The 21,755-nt window shown below is 42.0% G+C and overlaps 2 protein-coding genes across 3 annotated transcripts in view; one reads left to right on the forward strand and one right to left on the reverse strand.

Annotated features, from left to right (window-relative positions):
• The window catches only part of cdkn2c (cyclin-dependent kinase inhibitor 2C (p18, inhibits CDK4)), an 8,122-nt gene extending 5,461 nt beyond the window's left edge, over positions 1-2,661 (forward strand). The window contains exon 4 of one of the 2 annotated variants that reach the window (XM_070961012.1): positions 1,889-2,661. In XM_070961012.1, coding sequence (XP_070817113.1) covers positions 1,889-1,893 — 5 coding nt within the window. In that variant the 3' untranslated portion in view covers positions 1,894-2,661. The remainder of the gene's footprint in view (positions 1-1,888) is intronic. The other variant, XM_070961014.1, reaches the window with a different exon arrangement.
• A 2,426-nt stretch (positions 2,662-5,087) lies between these two features.
• On the reverse strand, positions 5,088-21,671 carry rnf11b (ring finger protein 11b). The gene is made up of 3 exons (XM_070961015.1): positions 21,085-21,671; positions 8,727-8,896; positions 5,088-7,477 (listed from the first exon to the last, which is right to left on the reverse strand). Exons 1-3 carry the CDS (start codon positions 21,205-21,207, stop codon positions 7,306-7,308), a joined length of 465 nt encoding a protein of 154 aa, XP_070817116.1. The 5' UTR covers positions 21,208-21,671; the 3' UTR covers positions 5,088-7,305.
• Positions 21,672-21,755: the final 84 nt, after the last annotated feature.

Raw genomic sequence — 21,755 nt, forward strand, 5'->3', positions numbered from 1 at the left:
GTTATTATTCATGGGAACATGAAGTTCAACCCGATTCAAGGTTTAGGTTATGGGGAGAGTTCAGTATTGTGATTATGAATATGAATATTATGAATAAGGATAATGAATGTGTCCTTCTGACGGTGTTGCAAAATCACATGTTTTATTCAAGGCATGGACAGTTTTTATTGTTGTGCAGAGTGAGCATGCAAACAGTACAACATAATACTACTCGAATTCTGTGTGTGTGTGTGTGTGTGTGTGTGTGTGTGTGTGTGTGTGTGTGTGTGTGTGTGTGTGTGTGTGTGTGTGTGTGCAACCGTATAATAACAACCTGATTATTATTTATCTAAATCAACATTGCAATTCGTCTAAAAATAATTTCAGTCACCATCGTTTTACTTCCCCGTTTAAATCTAATGCTGTTTGACAAATGCTAATGAATTTATGTTCGGATGAGCTAAATCCTTTTATGAAGCTATTTCATTAATAAAAGCTTCAAAATGTTGAGTTATTTTTCCAGCCCCTCCGCGCAGCTGTAGGCCTACCGCATCCTGACCCCGGAGCTGCCGCAGGCCTCGTATTTCAGCTCTGTTTTAACTCAGATGACCTCAAGGTGGTCACATTTATGAAGTAGAACCTCTTTTATTTCTTGCAGCGACGCCTGCACACAAATTACATGTTTTGGGAAAACAGAGGACTGACAGAGGCGTACCAAGAAAAATCTTTCTTTCATTGTGCTGTGTGTGATCCTCGGTCCTCTCTCTGTATCTGGCGCGCCATTTAACTGCAACAGCACCGTTAACGCACTCATATTCACGCACAATGTCAGCACACAGAGTGATTTCAGTACCGTTTCCAGGCCGCGATTTCATCTCCTTTTTTTCCCCCTCGAACGTTTCCACCATGTCCTCGACATTTTTGCTCTGATTGGATTAATTTTGATGTTGCAGTCTGAATGCGGATGAAGAATAAAGCGCTAAGTAACGATAAATTACTCAGCCACCTCAGACCGTTTCGTTACGTTTAACATTTACGTTCAAAATAGTTAAAAGATCCTTGTGTGCGGGCTGGGTGGGTACGCTATTATTTCTTTCTTTCTTCAATTAGCACGAAAAAAAGGAAAAGAAGGAGGAGGAGTCCGCCGTATATGGACTTCAATCCGGCAGTAATTTGACGACGATTGGGCTGTACGGGGTCTGGATTGGCTGCACTGTGTGAGAAAGAGGCCGAGCCACAGCAAGACCTGACGCGACGAGCAGAGACATCTGGGTCCAAACGAGTCAAACCTGTATCAGAAATACAAAATTGGCAGTAAGGACTCTTTCTGTTCTCTCTGCGTAAGTTTAATAATGTGGCCTATTAAGATACAATGAAATAAGCCCTTATTGATCTCACGGAGGGGAATTTCGGCGCCACAGCAGCGCAAGGACAGAAAAAGAAAAGCAGAGTTACATAGAGAAACTTTCAGAGTGAATATGTGTGAAATACGAATGAAATAGAAACTTGAGCAGTTAGACATAAAACGTAAAATTAAAGGCACTAGCACGCAGTACCCACAATTAAACGAAAAGAAAGAAAGGGACGTTTACTAGCAGCAAAGTCCAGTATTTCTAACAGTAATATGGCATCTGTAACTTCTACAGCCAGTGTGTGTGTGGTTTATTTTGGGCAAAACTGACTGTCTTTCCTTTTAAAATCACATTTTGGTCATGACTTATGATTAAACATCACTTCAGGTTTATGTCTTCTTTTACTTCCATGTGTGACGTGGTAAAATACACACACCATGGGGATGTTTATTTCTCATGTTATGTGCCTTTATTATTATTGCACTTATTTGCTGTGGCATGGTTAGTGTTTATACATTTGTGCTTAAACTCATTCATTTTTTCTCTCTTTCTCACAGACTAAAAGAGGAGGAGGATGAAGATGAAATCTTCTAATGCTTCTGCTTTTCTGCTTATGTCCTTTACTGATATTTTAACATTTGTTTCTGAAATGGCTTAATAAATCAGCTGCAATGAGAAACAGCGTGTGATTTTTGCACATTTATGCATATTTGCGCATGCTGTGTCGTATATTGATGAATATACGACTCATGATAACGTTTGGGTAGAGTAGTTTTTTGGATTGTTGTTTGTGACCAGTGCAGAACAAATGACATCATCTCAAAAGTAGATTTAGGAAGTTTCAGTCCTGCTGTTATGTTTCAGTAACCACACATAGAGTTGGAAACTGTCAACTGAGTGTCAAAATGAATCAGAACATGTAGACTTCAGGGGAGGGCTGAATTGTGAAATTGTTCTATTTATCTACAATAAAGCAAAAGATGCACTAACTAGGAGTGAGTGTCTACCAAAATAATGCCTAATATCCACTGAGTTACTAGTAGCTGCACCTGTACAGGTTCAAAGAAACACTATCTCATATCGTCCTTTTTGAGGATCCTGCATTTTATTGAAGGCCTCTCTAATATTCTGTGGAGCCCCATGGATAAAACATGAGAAGGACAAAATGGTAACACCCCCCCCCCCCCCCCTTTCTCTGCTGCTTGATTGATGTGGATGTAAAAACATAAAATAAAATGTAATTTTGCTAAAGCATTACGGCTCTTCTATAGATAATGTGACATATGTCTACCAAAATAAAAGGCAGCAATAAAGATCCCTGCTTGCTCACATTTTTATCTCTGTGTGGTTGTGTGTGTGCGCGCGCGTGTGTGTCAAATTAAGGTCACCTGACAATCGTGCGCGTCTGTGAGCCTCTTCACAGCTTCCCTTTTTCTTCACTTGAGTAAAACCAAGTTCATTGTGCGCAAAATGTCCAATGTTATGTTCTTAGGAACGGTTTTAGACCGAGGAGACTCCTATTTTTTAGTCGTCTGTTTAAATATCGAACTATTAAAAGCATTTTTATCGCCAAGTATTTCGGCTACGGCGGCCCTTTGCCGTGGAAAGCACCGCGGCGAAGTTAGTTCCATGTTGGATAAGCAGCGCCTTCTTCCTCAGTGTCTCGCGGCGCTGGCTGCAGGAGGACGGTTAGCGCTTCTTCCTGCCCTCCGCTTCACCGCTGGGGGTTTATTTAGGGACCATCAATATATATGCAACACTGTTTAATACAATACCGATGTTTTTTCAGTACTCGCCTATTAAAAAAACATAATTTTTATTAAAAAAAAACGTCCCTGCGTATTGCCTCTAAATCAATACCAAAATGTGTCACTAAGAGATGAAGTGGGAAGAGGTGTGTCCTGCTACGTCAGTGTATTAATATGTTTTGGGATTGATTTGGAGTCACTGGGTCACATTACATAGAAGGTGTTGAAAAACCTCCATTATTTTCTGTAAGATATTTATGTGAAATGGATGAATTACACTTTAGCTATCAAAGTAAGTGTGTGACATGAGAACAATTCACTAGAATTTCTAAATAAAACAAATGACTAACATTGGCATAGGGGCACAATCATCATAAAGGTATATAAATACATTGTCATTGTGTCGGTGGAAACAGAAAATGACAGCAGTTTTTTTCCCCTAGTGTCTTTCACTTAATGTGACCCAGTGAAAGGACAAAACAGGACGCACCTCTTCACAATACATTTTGATAATGACTGGGAGTCACTGGGTCACATTGGCATGGAAGCTATTGAAACAAGTAATAAATTTTGCATAAATATTGTTGAAAATAGAAGTAGCACTGAAATCCAATTTGAAGAGGTGTGTCCTATTTGGCCAGTGTAATAAAAACTGTTAAAATATTTCAGTAAATTAAGGGAATTGCACATCATCAATCAAAATAACTGTGCTGCATGAGACCAAATTAGTATATTTTTAAAAAACTTTCATTATTATTGGCAAGGCATTAAAACAAACATCAGTTTTGTGTCATTTTAACAGTAACTTATTGATGGTCCCTAAAAAAGCTTTTGTGATCAGGCTAACAACCATTAACCAAATGCTGCTTAACATACAATTATTTGTTATCATATTATATTTAGTTAATTTAATACTGTATTTACAGCATATTCTGGATAACAATGTAAAGGATGCCCTACCTCTTACTTGAAATGGGCCTTAACAAACAGACAGCAGTTAATTATCAGCTATGGATTTAAAATAATGTATATGATCCTCTACAAAAGCTGCATTTGTATTGTGAGAGGTTATGCCATGTGGTCAGAGATAAATTACATATTTATTTGGTATTTACTCCAGAAGTCAGTTGCAAGACACATCTATTTCTGGAATTTTAAAAAATGCCTTCTTCCTTTTCTAGTTTGCACACAGGAAATGCACACCCTCTGGCAGTTATGTTCTCTTTATTATTTGCCTGTAGTACATAGCATATGCATATTTATGCTTACAAACAAGGTCTAACAAGCATCCACACACAAACATACAACACACAGAACCCATTCACGTATGAGCAAACCTTGATGTTCAGTCCTGTCCTAAAAGCACGCAGTCCACCCCAAAGCAGCATTCACTTTCCACTCCTTTGAGTTTGAACATTTGAAATAAATAAGTCTCGGCCAAGATTCAAAGACAGAGCCAAGGCTCTGTCTGGCCTGTGATTAAGCAAGGTTTTGTGCAGCTGTTTCATTGTTAGTGAATGTCAGACCCTCAGTGTTGACATCCATGAGTCATTTTCCTGGGATATGAGCACATTTTCTAACTCAGAGCTGTTAGCACATTACGGGAAATCTACTTGGGAACAAGAGTTCAAACGGCTCATAAGTTAGCTTCCCACAAAGTGCCACACTGATTGGTATACATGCAGCTTTGGGAGAGTAATCATCACATGGATCAGGACATATATGTCGATTCTATATTCAATTAAACTGATTCTTCTGAGGCAGATACACATGCACACAGTGACATGGTTTAATGTTGTTTATCCCATCACCACATGCACTGCCGGTCCCACGCAGCGTTGACTGGCTCCAGTCTGAAATGAAAACTCTGCAAAAAAGGTCTTTATATAAAACAGGCATCCGCTGTTCCGCAGGACTGCTGCAGTGAACGGAAGGTAAAAGGCGGAGGGAACTGGTTGTGCAAACCTACAACCAGGTGATGCGAGAGAAATCCAATCAAAACGCCACAAGACACTGACAATTTATTTATTAGTTTCGTGACAATGTAGTTGACAATTTTCTGGACACACCTTTTCTATTCTTCATGACATGACATGTACAATGACAGCCCTGCAGCAGCATTTACAGTCTAGGCTGGCAGCGAGTCACCCCCCTTCGTCTTGTTTCTTGAAGTTGACTGGATCTGCTCCACATTTTAGCAGCTGATGGTGAACCCTCACTCATGTGTAACCTAAGGCCATGAGGCTCCACCTTACTGATGGAGGACAATGTACAACATAAAGAGTTACGTAGATTAAAGCACTGTGCAAAGACTAAGGTGCTGACAACCCCCCCACCCCCTCCCCATCAGTTTTTTCTCAAACACACACACAAAGGCCATAAAGCCTGGTACAAACACACACACAAGCAGGTACGCACACACATACACAGATCACTAAAGGCATGTTTTCAAATTGTGTTGGATCTGTATCATGCCCTCTGTACAGGGGGAGGCTCGAATGATTTATCAGTTCCTGCTTAATTCAAAGTCTTACAGACCCACCTGTGGGCCAGTTAGCATAGGGAAGGAAAATATAACTGAACAATTGTATTTCTTTGTGCTTTCATAGTAAAGTGGGCGATTTTAGTGGGCGTGGTGAGGAGATCGTTTAGACTGAGGCCTCAACCTGATGCGAGGACAATACAAAAGTGGAACCAAGTAGAACCTTTCTAAACTGGGAGCACTTGGTCAGCAACGGCTGCTTCTGACCACATCGGGTAGATAGGTGTGATTCGCCTTCACCAGTGTCATTATGGTCTCACCTGCTGCATTAGGTGCTTCCTTTGCAATGTTTGCTTTAGATCTGGTTTGACCACAAAACAGGATTAAATGAGCTCACCCTTGGGCATGTTCTTATTTCTCTCCTTAACTGAATCATGTTTGTACTCCTGTGGGGTGTATTACACAGTGAGATCGACACGGCTCAAAACGTCTCGCTAACTCATTGATCTCTCTTCGTAGTACACCCCCTCTATCTTCACAGATCACTGCAATGGTAATGAGAATGTAGGTCGCACAAATCATAAGCTTTAATATGACATAATAACTGGATGCATACGGTCAACTCGTCACAAGTCTGATTAATAAGTGCAAATATCTGATTCGTATCAATGGTTTGTCAAGTGGTCTACTTGTGCTTCAGCCAAAAATCTTGAGGTCTCGTTGTCATGAGAGCTCATAAGCTTGACAGCAACAGTCTACCAGCTATCCATCCCATTGGTGACTAAAGCGCATACTGTATTACCTTTTGCCATGTCTGTGTTGTTGGTAAACACTGGTTCAACTGAGCCCTTATGCTGACTGACAAAACACACACAGAACAGATTTCACAAAGCCACAGGACAATCAATCGACCGACCGAACTTATTTTTTTTCTCCTAAAAGATCTAGATGACTTGAGGCCAAGTGAAGACCTGTGGTATGTCTGCACAATGTATCTGATGTTCGCAGTCTGAAGTCCGATGTTCACCTTTAGCAGTCTTTACATCACATGTCTGCATGTGTAACAGTTCTTGCAGTCGCTATGACTCTGCAACAGGCGTCTGTCTGGAGACACATCAAAGCATCTGGCAGACCTTCTGAAGGGCATTTCTTTCCCTTTGTCTTGCAGCGCGACACTGAAGTAATTAGGCTTCAGCAGTCCAACAAACACAGTCTGCAGCCTGATGATGGTGGTCACATGTCCATCCTCCAGCATTCTGTCGCTCTTCATTTCCATGTTAGGGATTAAATAAAGGAAGTGTGTGTGTTTGCGTAAAAAGCGGATCTTGGAAAGGTTTCTTAATCACACCAGTTAACCGTCATCCATTCCCCTCGACTCCCCTTTGTCCTCTCATCTGTATCCTCCTTTCCTCAATCCAGCTCCTTCCTGCTCGTCGTTGAACCCAGCACTCGTTCCTCCAATCCTGTCCAGCAGGCCAAGTGAGGAACTTGTGCAGCACACACACACGCACATGCATGCTTGCACACACACACACACACACACACACACACAAGCACACACACACAAAGTTCACCCTTAATCTTTTACATCATCACTGCTTTATATCACCACTTTACTAATCCAGGACATGGGTTAGCAAGATGAAAGTTGTGTGTATGTCCATTTGTGTGCATATTGTATGTGTGTGTGTGTTCAGTCTGGTCCACAGGTGTCTGTGGACACATGTGTGCAGGTGTGTGTGTGTCAGTTGGTCTCATAGGAGGAGAGCAGCGCGGCGTCCACAGGCTCCATGCAGGAGGGGCAGGTGAAGGACCTCATCAGCCAGTCGTCTATACAGTCCATGTGGTAGATGTGCATGCAGGGCAGGAACCGGATGGGGTCTCCGTACACAAAGTCCATCATACAGATGACGCACCTGTGAGGGTGAACACAGATACTCGCTATTTCCCATCAACTCCAAACTACACTTTGTTTGGGGATTGGATATGGTCAGCTCGAAGAAGGCAGAAAAAACTGAATGTTAAATTGAAAGTACAAACTTTATTTTGTAGTGTCATTTGATGCTACGCAGACTTAAATGACTTGTAGCACATTTCTTTAAAATACGTGTGAAAGTGAAAGTTTTTACAAAATGCAAACACAGTGAATCAGTGGGTATGTTGTCTTCATAGACTTTTAATTATATGCAAACGGCCCCATCTCAAATCGCTCCCTACAGCGTAACGGTAACATGTAACATGTAACATGAGCCTTTATCTTGACTATGTTAGCAAACTCATCATGTGCACCACCTCTGACAAGTCACCTACCTTGTAAAGATAGACATCTAAATGTGTTGTTTGGAATAAAGGCTTTGAACGCCATGGACACTCTCTGGAGAAAGGCATCTAGTCCATTACTGATGTTGTATCATAGTGACGTTACCCCTCCTGATTGGTGTTTGTGTGCTCACTTGAGCAGAAATACCACATGCATAGCCCTGTTTTGGGGGTTATTCAAGTTGTGCTGTAGAATTATGCTAATAATATGGAAAGTCCCACGCCACAAGCTGATGGGATTGGTTCCTTAGATATGTGATAGATGACACCCTGCCTGTCTCAATCTGTGGTTTTGACACAGCAGTTTCACAGTGGAAATAGTCAGCTATACAGCTAACTGCTTTTTTTTTGCTGCTGCTATGTTTTGTAGCATGAAAAACACCAAATGAACATATTAACAAAGCTTTTAACTTGCTATAAATGCATTAAACTATGTGTTATAGATTCTATAATACATGGACTGCTTTTACAGACTTTACTGTAAAATGCCACAATATGTGATAACAATATTAGGAAATATTGAGTTTGTATAACCATCCATTCATGTCGGTATTACAGTTCTAATGATTTTGAATTTATTTACATGGGTCAACAGAAAGTTGTAAATTGTTCAATGGTGGCTTTGTGATTGCACTTTCTATATACTAATAAAAGATCAGACACTATTTGAATGAAATGTTTTCAGAAACTATGTCTGAAAGTATTTTTTAATCCTGTTTTCAGACCAGGAATTTAGCTAATTCTATTTAAAGCATTTTTTAAGACCAACAAACACCCTGCTTAGACATAGATTACGGCTCCAAAAGGAGGCCACTCTGTGTCTCACCACGCAGGGTTTCTACTCACTCTCTGATCTTCTTCTCAGAGCCATCCCGCCCTGGGTCGTACACGCCCTTCGGGAGGTGCTGGATGAGTCCGATTCTCTGGGCGATGCGGACCTGCTCCTCCTCTGTCAGCTGAGTGGCCAGACGGGCTTGGCTGGGTGTCGGGTGGTAGACAGGCACATGGAGCTGCTCCTGCACAAAGAGAGAGACCATATAAAAAAGAAAGAAGTCAGGCGAAATAACCATCTAGTGAATCTTGTCTGCTATAAAAAAAATATTATCCTTTGGTTTTGGCCATAATGTTCAGTTTTGGTCTCATCACGTACTCAATGCATACTGTAAGCTTTTTTCAAGTCCTTTTCTGGATATGTACATTTCAACTTCCTTTTCTCACAGGTCCATAGATGTTTCTCATCTGCTCAGTACTTTGCAAAAAATAGCAAATATTTCACAAATTCTAGCAGGGCATGTAAATATATGAGCACAACTTGAAAAAAGCACTGGAAGTTAGGATTTGCAGAGAAATAACAGAAATAAAGAGCTGCTTCTCAGGGTTGTTGGCAGAATGGTTTGTGGCAGGAAATATGTCAAGAGGCCTTCAAAGATAGACTGCAGACTAATTTTCTTGTCGAATAAGACCTGCATACCAAATCTCTCTCCACTCTCAATTCTACCATTGTGAGATGTTATTTTAATAAAAGCAGAATTATATCTCTTTTGATGAAAGTCAAGCCAGGTCTAGCAGATGAAGCTCAAACTTGGGAAATGTTCTTTTGACTGTGGCACAAACACGTCCTATGAACTGGGACATAAGTGTTTATTTTAACTCTGCGCGGTGGAATAATGTCACCACCTGCCAATACAATACTGGTAAGCATTAGAATGTAAATCCCTCACCTTGAAGGGTGGATTTTACTTTGGCTCACTACACAAAGTACTCTGTTAACTGTCAGAGTTCATAATTCAACACACACATTCTTTGTAATACCTAATTATCCCTCTCGTGCAGAAGGGCTGCAGGACCGAAACGCTCACACTAACTAATGCCATTAACTGATGTAATCAATGATTCATTTCAAGCAAACAATATTTCTGGCCATGTGGTGGGATTATGATTGCAGGCAGTAGGTGGTAGTGTTTCCCCACGCCTTGTTCAAACAGCTGCCTCAGCAGAGAGCTGCTGTAGATTCAACGTTGGCGTCAGGCGGACCTGTTTTCTGAAACAGGATTAATAAAAGTTTCACTTGACTCTGATCTATGTGCAGGTCTACACTTTGAAGAGTAATGAAAGCGAAGCGCTCTCTGAACGTTCCTCCTGGGAGTCAACCATCAACTGCTACAGCTGTGAAGTCGCTGCTGACTGTTCATACCAGGAAACGTCTCGCTAATCTTTCAACTTTTCTGTTCATGTCCTCAAAATAATTCATTTTATACGTTCTAGCCTAAATTTCCCGCTCTTGAAACTGTGGTAGGTCGACAACCTGCACTAAACTTCAAAGAAGCCAAAACCTCGCTGACCCTCTCCACTGAGGTCAACAAGAACCCGCCTTTGGCTTGAATTAAATGAAACTGTGAAAAGCGACACGTCGAAGGTCTTTCATTATGTCTGCCAGTAACATTTTACATATCGAAACACAAAACCACGAGTCAAAGTTTAAAGTGTAATGAAAGTCAAATCACATCGCAGTGACTAACAGTGTTTCCATATCAGATCGTAATGAGTCAAACAAACAGAAAAAGCCATATTACCACACCCCAAACCTGTACTGCATATTACAATGTAATAAAAAAATCTAAGCATTTTTACTAAAAGGATGACTTTTTAATATTCTTAAACAACAAAAAAAAGAAAAGCTGAAAGACAACAAGCACAACATCATACTTGTGACACAGAAAACTGAAATAATAAAAACAGAGCTGAAACATAAATTCTGGGGAGAATAAGTGTGCATTTTGTTTGACTGTACTGTGAACTACATTACCAACGTCTGCACGCATCTTTCTCCTCTCAAAATGACTTTCTATTCACTCAACCCTCTCACTTTGTGGTCTGTGACTGTGCATCTTCCTTCCCGTCCTCCAGTCTACAGTCTTATACACTCCGGAGTAGTATTTCCTCCTCTCCCTCGCAGAGCACACACTCTGCAGCCCACCGACTCGCTTCTTCTCCTCCTAAAGCATGCCAATCCTTCAGGTCAGGTAACTGAAGGGATCCAACAGCCAGGTCAGGGATTAGGCTAACTCTAATGCCATTAAGTGAGCTCCTTCATTAACCACCTGTATATCCACACTGCAGAAATGACCTTTTGACACAAGCACCACACACTTGAAGCAATGTGGCTAAGGATCAGAAACTCATATGCACCCTCTGATAAGCACTTATCAGACAACAGCTGTCTCCACTTCCTTTGGTCTATTGGCTGAATATTGAAGGTGGGGTTCTGAGCAGGGCATAACCAGGGCAGGACTGAACACCAGCCCTGAGACCAACAGGCCACTCTTACAACAGGAAATACAGTTCAGAAGTGGCTTTCTTGCTGGGTTTGGCTCCTGGTCAGGGTGGGAAACAGACACCATCCATTAGCATAATGCTGATAAAATATCAAAGTGGTTGGTAGATTCTGGACACTTAATGATGACTGGCTTTTTCATTATTCTGTCAGTGGCTGGTAGATATTCACATTTTGAAAAGTTAACTTCCCACCCTGCTCCTGGCTTTTTAAAAAAACATTATTATTATTATTAGAAATTGCTGGCATGCCTGTGTGAGGCTGCATTCAGACCGAGAGTAAGCCTGCATGAAAAAACAGAGATAGTCTGGGTCATGTGGCAAAAAAGTTGAACCTGGTACAACTTCTGCTGCAACATAACCCCCAACCTGACCTGCAATCAAATGCATGCAAGCGCACATTCCTTTGAAATGCTATTGTTCACTTTACAATGATAAAAGATACGACAGCTGCCACCATGATAACTTAGAGTTGTAAAATGATGTCTGTGAGTATTACTATTGTTGTGTGATGTTTGGGTGTCTGATGAGCCTTTAAACACATTACGCTGTTACTCAAACTTTTTGGTGCAAGGCTACGCTAAGTGAAGCATGTATGTAGGCTATTAAATCAAAGCTGCAATGCTGAAACATGACACAGCATCTTTTGTCTCCTTTCTGGGGTCACTTTGTTGTGGTTGTGCAGTCAAAATGTCATCAAATGACAGAATAGTGTGAATTTAGCTATATTATCTCCCTAAATGGTGAAATTAGAAGCGATAACACGAGCAGGATCAAGCAGACAAAAACATGATCGACATCAACACTGAAGGCAGAAGTGCCTTCATTAATGAGACCCTCATAGATACAATAATGATGCATTAATTTAGCTTCGGCAAGCATCATGGGCACTAGTCAATTCTTGAAAAGCTTTTTTTTTTTTTTCAGTTAAAGGATTTTCATAGAAAGCATTCATAACAAAGATGTCCTGGCTAGGTAGCAAACACAGCGTTTTAAGCCATGAGTCAGCATAACTTTACTTGATGAGGCTGTCTGCCGCTCCTCTGACAGCCACTCAAAAAGAGACGGCAGCCGGGCAGCAGGAATAAAAGCTACAGACAGGGCCTCAGAGAGGGGCAGCAGCTGTGCTCTGTGTGAGGGTCCGGCTGTTTAGCTGTGCAGTGGTCAGCAGTGTAATTGTTGTCATATGCCTTTCCCTTCCCTCATACGTGGCGTGTCAGCTGGGCTGTGACAACTGTTCATTATGTGACCTCAGGTTGACCAGAAGGACAACAGAGGTGGAGAGTGAGGCAGAGGGAGTAGGCGAGGGTGAAAGTGGGACTAAGTGGAGGAGAGCCAAAGTGCAGACCCTGGCTTCCTCTGCCAAGCGTGCTGTAGGCTGCCGAAACTGTCAGCCTGCCAGGCCCAGACTGCAAATGGTGAGCGGGAGGAAGGTGAAGACTGTATGGGAGCAGATGTACAGAGTTAAAGCAAAAGAAAGCCGGCTAGAGAGGAGAGGTGTTTATCCTGGCTCCTCCATCATCCATCACTAATTGAAAGACATTCAGAAAAACAGAAGGGAGAGAGAGGCACTCTCAGGCCACAAGTTCAATAACAGTGTTTCCATGCAAGGGATGTGAAAACGGGTTAGAACCGCACAAGCCTGTTTTCGCTTGCAACATCACTGGCTTCCTCACTGATTTTAAATCTTATTTTACAGTGTGATGACCAACCCGGGGAAAAGAAGCTCTACAGAAAGTTTATAGTCTTATAATTCTCTTCTTCATCATTCTTGAAATGTTGTGTGTTCAACATCTAGCACGTTTCACAACAGGGAGGAAATATCAAACCCTCCACTGCAACTTCTCATACCACTCAAACAGCAGAACACACTTCATGTCGCTGACCCAAATCATGCTAACCACAGCCTCTGGTCTCTGTGAATGAGGCAGCGGTTAACAACTCCTCAAGCAAACACCGGGTTAGCATTTGATGCTAAAGGGGACAAATGTATGTTTGCACAGTGCTTTTGTACGTCAGTTTGCCTCTTGTGCTTTAGGCTCACCTCGGCTAAATAAAACTGTAATAAAAACTGCAAAAACTTAACCTGTTGCATGCTTTTGCATCCTGGGAATATTACTGCTTTATTCCCACTCAAGCCATGATGTAACGTTTACAAAATCGGCACTGAGCTGGCAGACTGCCACAGTAGGAAAACAATTTCAAACCATAGCTCCTGGCTGTGCCCACATGATGCTGACATACCAGAGCAGCCTGAGCATTTAAGGGCTAATGCGCATGTGGGAAAGGGGCTGCAGACAGGCAGCATGATGACTGGGCAAAATTCCTGTTTTTAACACATGCTGCAAGAACAGCTTAGTCATAAGGCTTCTCAAATGGAAAAAATGCATCCATAATGTCTTGGGTTTTTTTTTTTTTTTATGTCCTTTTTGTCTGCAAATGTTCCAAAAATCAATCATGTCCAGCACAGGAAATATCTAATTGCAAAAGGTGTCTTTTTGTGAAACTGAAGCAGAGTCAATATGCACTTAAGAGTGAAAAAAAGAAAAAATCAGCAGAAACATGAAGTGTTCTCAGGCTCTGAAATCTTAGCCCTCTGTCCAGAGACTGCAGAGTAACCGAACAAGACCTGCAGACACCTGCACACAATACAGGCAAGCATGCAATCAGTTCATCACTCAAACACGCACATGCAACACTGACAACAATGGGAGAAGGATGGACATTAGCATCACAGGATGTGTTTGTTGATGTGATAACAGGACAGGCGGACGGCACAATGATAACAGTTTCTGTGTATCGCATCACTTCATCAGCCTGGAAGAGCAGGAAGTTGGTGATGTTGACGTAGGCTAAGAGTCTTAGCCCCAGTGTTTACACATAACACATGACGAAGCTCATACAAAGGCTTTACTGTGGCCATATAACAACTGTAGATTATGCACACAATGAACATATCGTGGTGGAAAAAGGAAAAGCGTATTTGGGGGAAATGAAGTTAAGTAAAAAGTAACAATACACTTTCATTTATTTTTACAATTTTAACAATAGCCATAACTTAATCATGCTGGAACAGCATCAGCCAGTGAAAACAAATACCAAGGGAATTATGACAGCCTGCCCCACATTATATAAGCGCTTCATGGCCTTTCACTTATAAACCACTGTAATATAATGACCAAAACCACCCTGACCCCATTGGTCATTTGAGCCAGGGCTGCCAAATATCTCTCTGAGAAAAGTTGTGGAGAGACAAAAAAGAGTTATTCGAGTCCTGGTTCTTGTGGTGAGTACTCAGGAACAGCCACCTCTATGTGGCTGTGTGTCAGCCAAAGCCCACAGAATATGTCACTGACCTACAGTACAATGGCTTGTTTGTCAGCACCGCCTCCTCCACCCCCAAAACGTTTCTGTTACCATATTAGGTCAAGACAGTTGGTCCCAAAGGGCTGCCTGACAAGACTAAAAATCTGGTTTAAGTGACTCAGTCACACCTGTGATGAAGTCAGAAGCACTTTGGATGAACTCATCTGAGCGACACAACACCATTACCTGAACACAGTAAGGAAGTCACACTCTCTTCCCTTCTTCTCTGACTGTAACCTACAAGAGTAGAAGGAAGAACCTGCAGACCACAGCAGGAAAAAAGTTTCAGAGAGTATTTTTATAGCACATCTACAAGTGTAGGTTGTGCTTTTTTAACTATGACTCAGGCGTACTACATCACATGCAGCAGAGTTACTGCTTGACACATTCGATATCGACTGATGTCAGCCCTGTTTCAGACAGTGGCTAACACATTAATGAAATAAAAGATGAATACCAGGTATCAAGCAGTCTTACAATCAGGTCTATTTTTAGTAGCTGCTACATGTCACATTATACAAAGTGTCGGGGAGTAACGAGTTACACATAACTGAAAATCAATGCAACTGTAATCCGTTCCAGCTTCTGAGAAAAAATATGTAATTAAATTACAGTTACTGATCAAAATGTTGGTCATTACAAAGGGGTTACATCCGAATCTAACATTCACTCTGTTGCTTTCCATCTTCTTCTTTCCACTGTGCAGGAATTCCTGCTTTTGGCATATTTCCGGTCAACGTGGGTCAGCAAAACCGTGGGGACGAATTTGAGGGTAGGATGGCTTACAAGGAGCTGTATCTGGACTCCGTTCACTGGGCAGAATGAGCTCAAATTTGGAGCATCGTTTTTGGTTGGTTCTCTTGTTTGAATTCCCACTGCCTCATCTGCCAATCAAATCAATGCACATCGCTCTAGGCAACCTGAGGCCGTCATGCCCGCGACCGGCCGACCATGTCAAGGCAGGTGGCCGTGTCACCAGACAAGAACGCCATTCAGTGCTGGAAATTCAACGTTTTCCTGATGAAATCAGAAAAGCTCTACCAATACTGTACAGTGCAAAGTGTCAAATTCTCAGCTTTATTGCCCAATTTAAACATTTGTTAAAAAAAGGTTATCAAGAAGTAATCAAAGGAAATAAGTTGCGTTACTTTGATGAAGTAATTGAACTAGTAACTAGTACTCTGTAAGCTATTAAAGTTCAAAAGCTTCCCTCCTAACAGTGACTATATATTAAACGTACATGTTTTACATATTCAACAGTAGCTGAACTTCTGAATTCTTTCCTGGAAGCAGGCCGAGAGCCTCCTTCTCAGGTGGTTCCTTCTATCTCCTCTCCCTCGTCTCCGCTCCAGGTTTGACAGCTAATTACAAACCACCTCTCCAGTAACCTTTTTTCCCCTCACTTCTTCTTCTGACCAAGCTGGCTGAGCCCAAACCAAACTGCTGACTACAAGGCCTCTCATCTTGTCTGCTTGGTTGACAGACTGTGCTCCTCAGCTGTGTGTGTTATCTACTGCAGTCAGTGTTGTGCATCCCCTGGCCTGCCTTAACCACCTGAAAGGACATTTGGCCTTGTCTTTGACCTTAGCAGGAGGTGCCTATTTGATGTATTTATATCCCTTTTTTTTTATCTTCTAGGCCTCATGTTCACACAAAAGTGAGAAAAAGAAAAACTGAAGTGTATTCAGAAAATCAGCTGCATGAAAACACACACAAGCACAGTGAATCTTTTTTAAAGTCTGCAAGGTGTTCAGCCAATGAGGTTGGGCTGTAAAGCTAGCTGACAGCAGCATAAAGGCCTTTGTGCCAAACTGAAAGTGATCAATGAAAACTCCTGTCGCTGCTCCCATCTCCGAGGCTTATGAGGAAGACAGGGACACTGCAAGCCATACCAGGGGTCCAAATGCACACACACGCACACACACAAACTCTCTCTCTCTCAAACGCAAACACACAGGGGCGCCTTATCTCTCACAGCCCAGTCCCACAGCAATGAGTCAGCACTCGTCTCACCAGCTGCTTTCCAAATCACCACACTCAAGACACAGCGTGTTGGATGCAGCACACGAACACATAAAACTACAGCCTGCACAATATTAGGAGCACACACAGAACTGTACCTCCCTCTGCTTTTTAGCCTCCTCGACTGATACGAATAAAATATGAGTACAACTCTCACACACACTCGCCCACTTTGAAATCATTTTGACAAGACATTAAATGGCCAACAAGCTTAAGTGGTGGGCTCAAAGGGATGATCTCATCCACTTAGCTTCCTACATCCATCCATCCATCCATCCATCCGTCCATCCGTCCTTCCATCCATCCATCCCTCCCTCCAATGTCAATACAGCCTGTCTGATCAACTATTGGGATAGAATCCATAAAAACCAGAAACCTTTCTATCAATAGTTTTTCTTTGGTGGTTGTTGGAACAGTGGAAAGACTAAAAGACAGTTTTGGGGATTTTGATTTTGAATTTAATTGAATTAACAAGCCAATTAAGCTAGTCTTAGTTCAGTAAAAGCCAGATGGTGTACGGTTGGATTTTTTAGTTCAGTAATGAAAACGGGTGTAAGAATATTTCCTTTCTTGACTTTCTGTGAGTTTAACTTGGCTATGCATTAGACAAAAAGGTTTTGGTCGCAAACCATTTGTGGGAGGGGGTTTGTGTCACCACATATATTAAAACTTAACACAAAACTAATACATATCGAACATCATTTTTATGAAACGCATTAGAAGCATGTCTTTTTAAAATTCCTTCATTGTAATGCCGATGATCCACTATGAAGCTACTGGCTCTGTAGAACGAGTGGTGGAGAATAAAAGGTGAGTCCCTTTGTGCTTGTAGCCACTTACTGTAAGAGACAGTTATAGTGATGTTACAAGAACTATTTTCCTGCCCTTTCTGACTCTCATGTATTCAAACCACATGGATTTTACAACTCTGGACATATCAGCAAAGTGTCGACAAAAAGGAAATTAATATTAGTTTTAAAAAAGTACATCGTGAAGAGTTTAATCAAAATATCATGTTACTTAGAGCGATGTCAACATCCGGGCTGCTCCAGTCTCTGTAAGCAGCCTTGGTTTTGTGAACAGTGTCCACGTGCGGCCCTTTCTTTGTTCAACCTATGACTTAAGCTGGCCTTGAACCTTGCAGATGCCAGTCTGTGCATAGCCTCTTTTCAGCCAGGAAATTATTCAACGTCACCAAAGGAGCCTCTGGCCGGGCAGAGGACAGACTCAGCTCCAGATGCTGGAATTCACCCTCCTCTGATTCACTGCTGACTGTGGATTCTCAGGAAACACGGTCTGATTGGTGTAGATGTGACAGACGAAGTCCAGTGGCAGCAGACCGTGCACTGTTCTTGTGCAAGTAGAATAAGGCAACAATGTGTGCAAACCTCCAGTCACAACTTGACATTTTCATACAGCGTCATTCGCCCCTCCCGTCTCCCATTTTACCTGTCGTTTAGCAAAATGAGTCCGGGAAATTTGGAAAGAAATCCTCTATACTGGCTCCCTGAACACCCAGGGATCTACCTTTCTGTATTTCAGTCAACAGCTTTGGCTGGAATCACAAAAAAATCCAGATAATATTGTATGTTTGGGCCTGAATAATGACCCATATGTAGAATACAGAGGACCCCAGAGTTCAGCATTTGAGACACAAATCATAACAAATTAAATAAATGATAACAAGTTTATCATTCTATGGCTTAATTGTATTTCAAATGGAGTGAGTGGATGGGAGATTGTTGCTGAAAAACTCCCTTTCATTCTTGTTTGTTACAAGACAAAACTTAATAATCTATCCCACTGCCCTTTCTGCTGTAAAACAATACTGGGTTCATCCATCAATGTCTTTCCTCTGTACTCATTTTCTGTAACCTAAGCCCAGCCAAAGCTCGTGTTGTTTTTGTTTGGGATTTCAGTGTTGGGATTTCCGGCATTATGTTCTTCACCAGGACTGAAAAACCTCACCCTCAGACCTCCAGCAATGGCATTTGCACCCCGGCCCGTAGTTGACAGCTTTTAAGAAAACTGCAAATTCAATTTCAAATTGAGTATAGCAGAGGCCTTAGTGGCCCTTCTATCATACACAGCACTTCCAAAGAGTGTGAAGCTGAACTGCAAGCACACAAAAATGTGTGCTGTGTTCTCAGGCAGGGTTCAGATGGTGAAGGTGCTGATTACTGTGGTCACCAGAGAGAAAAGAGCTGGCATGTCTGAAAGAGCCCTTTATAAGTAGGCTTTAACTAGTTAGTTAACCCCCTTGTGAAACTGTCGGTACAAACAAACCGCACAGATTTGTGTTGAGAGAGTTCTCAACACAACTGAAAGCTTAGTCAGAGCTCTTCCAGGGAAATTAAGCCGTGTTTGTGATGTTTATCACACATAACTCCTCGATGACACCAGAGCTGGAGGCTTTGGCCTAATTACACACTGCTGTATGCCAGACATGACATACTGGACACAACAAGAACTGCTGGCCCTGTTCAGGTGGTATCTCTGACTCACTCTGATGAATGTCCTCCATGAGTGGCATGACACTGATAAAAAATGACAAATATTATGAATAGCAACTTGTAACTGTCTCTTCTCTGTTTGCATGAACTGACCTAAGGCCCAGTTTGAGCCTCTTGAGTATGAGCAAACGTCTGGTTTGAAAATATTTCTTATCAAACAGTGGGTGGAACATGTTTCCATCCACACGGTTAGAAGAGGGTTGTCAGAACAGAAGAACTTGTTTTTAAGCAAACTTAAAACTTAAGTCAAACATCGCTGGATAATTACCTTTTAGAGAAACGACTGGTTATCTCTGTGACCCTGATGCTTGCTAATACATGAGAGGCACAAACTGGGGCTGGAACGGACCGTTCGCCGACGGCCCAACTTGCAAGTTTTCAACCGGTAGGAAAGCAACCTAACATGTGATGCGAGGCCCAGGTTGACCATTAATATCAAACATTAAAAAAAGACCATACATTAAAAGGCTGGAAATATGCTGATTTTTGGCCACTGCAGCTCTGACCTTTTGCTCCACTCTGAGCATGTGCTGTGCTATCCGTCCAACACATAACTACTGTCCAAAGATCATTAAAATGCTTTCAATATTATTAGTCTATGCACATTAGTTGGAAGGGAATATGCCACTCAATGCAACAACACACCTCAGTTATACGTATATGCTCAGCATTTTTTAGAACTGTTGGGTGCGCATAGTCACTGTTTGTTTGACCTCACCCAGTAATGGTGACAGAGTCCATGAAGAACCAAAAAATACCATCCTCATAAGCGGTGTCATCACTGCTCAACAGGCATTGTGGATTTTCTGGTCATATACTATGTTTGTGGTGAAAGTCACTTATGTCTGCAAAGAGGAAACCAAAACCAATCTGCGTTCATGACATTTGAAAAACCTATTCTTACATCTATTCATCTTCATATCTATTTAATAAAATCTAACACCATACAATCGAGTTAAATGATTATGGATGTCAAATTTTGTTTTTCAAATGACAAAAAACAATAGACTGACGGGCAAATTTTGTGCTTTACGGTACATTTTGAACTCTGTTGTTAATCCTTTACAAGAAGATTCACACTGAATCTCAAATATGAAATTAAGAAGCTTTCTACATGCAGCACTGACCTGAGCTCACCTTCAGTTTCCCATGCTTTTAAAACACTTATCTTAAATCTACAGATAAGGGTTAGCTTAACCTAGTAACAGGCAACCTCTGTGCCAAGGCCTTACATAACGCATACCAGCCGCCTCTTAACATAGAAAAACACACAAGAGAAGGGTTAACGCCATGAATCATATTTACAGCTACAGCATGACCTGGTCTGTTTGGAGATAATCTAATTCAGGAAATAAGGACAGCAGACAAACAAAGTTTCTGCCCTGGAGGAGATCGGGGAAAGAAGCAGCTCACAAACTTATGAGAGTCACTGTTCAGAGGAGATCTGGGGTTTGAGTCAAGTCCCTAAAATTACAGTTTATACTGTTCAAGTGAACAACAGGCCATAATAGATGTCTGTGTGCCTTATTTCATCACCACTTAACATGAGTCAAAACTACATGGTTTAGTGTGTTTGAATGAGGACTGGAGCAAGTGATGATATCATCCTGCTATATCAGTGAAGGATGAATCATAATATGACTTCAGGGAAATGGCAGACAGAGACAGGAGATAAAACAAAGAGGATTAGAGTCAAAGCCATGAAGGGACGGGGTCAGTGGATGGGTTGAGAGCCAGTACTGATGTTGAGGATCTGTAACCAGCTGATCGAGCTTCATATTTTGGATGTCTAACACCAGTTTCTTGGCGTCTTCTTCTTTTCTATTGGCTACTGAACGGCATGACATTGGTAAACTGGACCAGACATAACACACGACATCATCTAAACTTCAGGTATTTAATTAATTTGCTTAACCTTCTGACAAAAACACGAGGGTTAATTGGTTTTAGTCCAAGCAGCCGGTGGTTACCTGATAGGGGGGCGGTGGCTCCTGGTCGGGGTCAGCACCGTCTCCGTAGCTGGCTCGGTCCGACTGAGATTCATGTAGCAAAGAAATGTCGTCCGAGGTCGGAGATTTCAGGCAGTTTCCCATCTCCTTCCACTTCGGTCAAACTCTCTCCTCTCTCGGTGTCGCTTGAATATCGTTAAACAGCGGGATTTCACGGGCCACTCTCACAGATAATGTCAGTCGGCGAGAAGGCGTCGAGAAGGCGTTTTTTCCATACACAGCTGATGAATCTCCTCTCCCAGACGACGGGAGGGCTGCTCAGTTCAACAACAACAAAACATCCCTCAGCTAGCAGCTAGCCACACAAAGAGCTAGCCTGCTAACACCAGCTAGCACTCGCAGGGGAGCATCTACTCGGTTGGCTAAAAAATCACGAATGAAACAACCTCACCGAATTTTATATCTGCAGACACGGCGAAGCGAAGGAAACATCAATCTCCCTCATTTAAATGGACAAAGCTGGGCGCAGTTTTCCCTACTAAAACCTCCCTGGCTGTCAGGGACTTTCCAATTTGCAGCTGCCGATTAACCACAAAGGGTGGCGATGTAGCGACCGATGCACCGCCCCTAAGAAATGGGCCAATGAGCCTTCACCTACATCCAGGGAGCTCTTAGCCACAGCCAATCAGAAC

This window comes from Chaetodon trifascialis, chromosome 4 (assembly GCF_039877785.1).
Source record: "Chaetodon trifascialis isolate fChaTrf1 chromosome 4, fChaTrf1.hap1, whole genome shotgun sequence".
NCBI classification, from domain to species: Eukaryota; Metazoa; Chordata; class Actinopteri; order Chaetodontiformes; family Chaetodontidae; genus Chaetodon; species Chaetodon trifascialis.

Coding starts and splice junctions, on each gene's coding strand:
- rnf11b (XM_070961015.1), bottom strand. CDS start 21,207: ATGGGAAACTGCCTGAAATCTCCGACCTCGGACGACATTTCTTTGCTA. Junction 8,897..21,084: donor AGCCACCGCCCCCCTATCAG/GTAACCACCGGC, acceptor CTCTTTGTGCAG/GAGCAGCTCCATGTGCCTGT. Junction 7,478..8,726: donor TCTGAGAAGAAGATCAGAGA/GTGAGTAGAAAC, acceptor TCACCCTCACAG/GTGCGTCATCTGTATGATGG.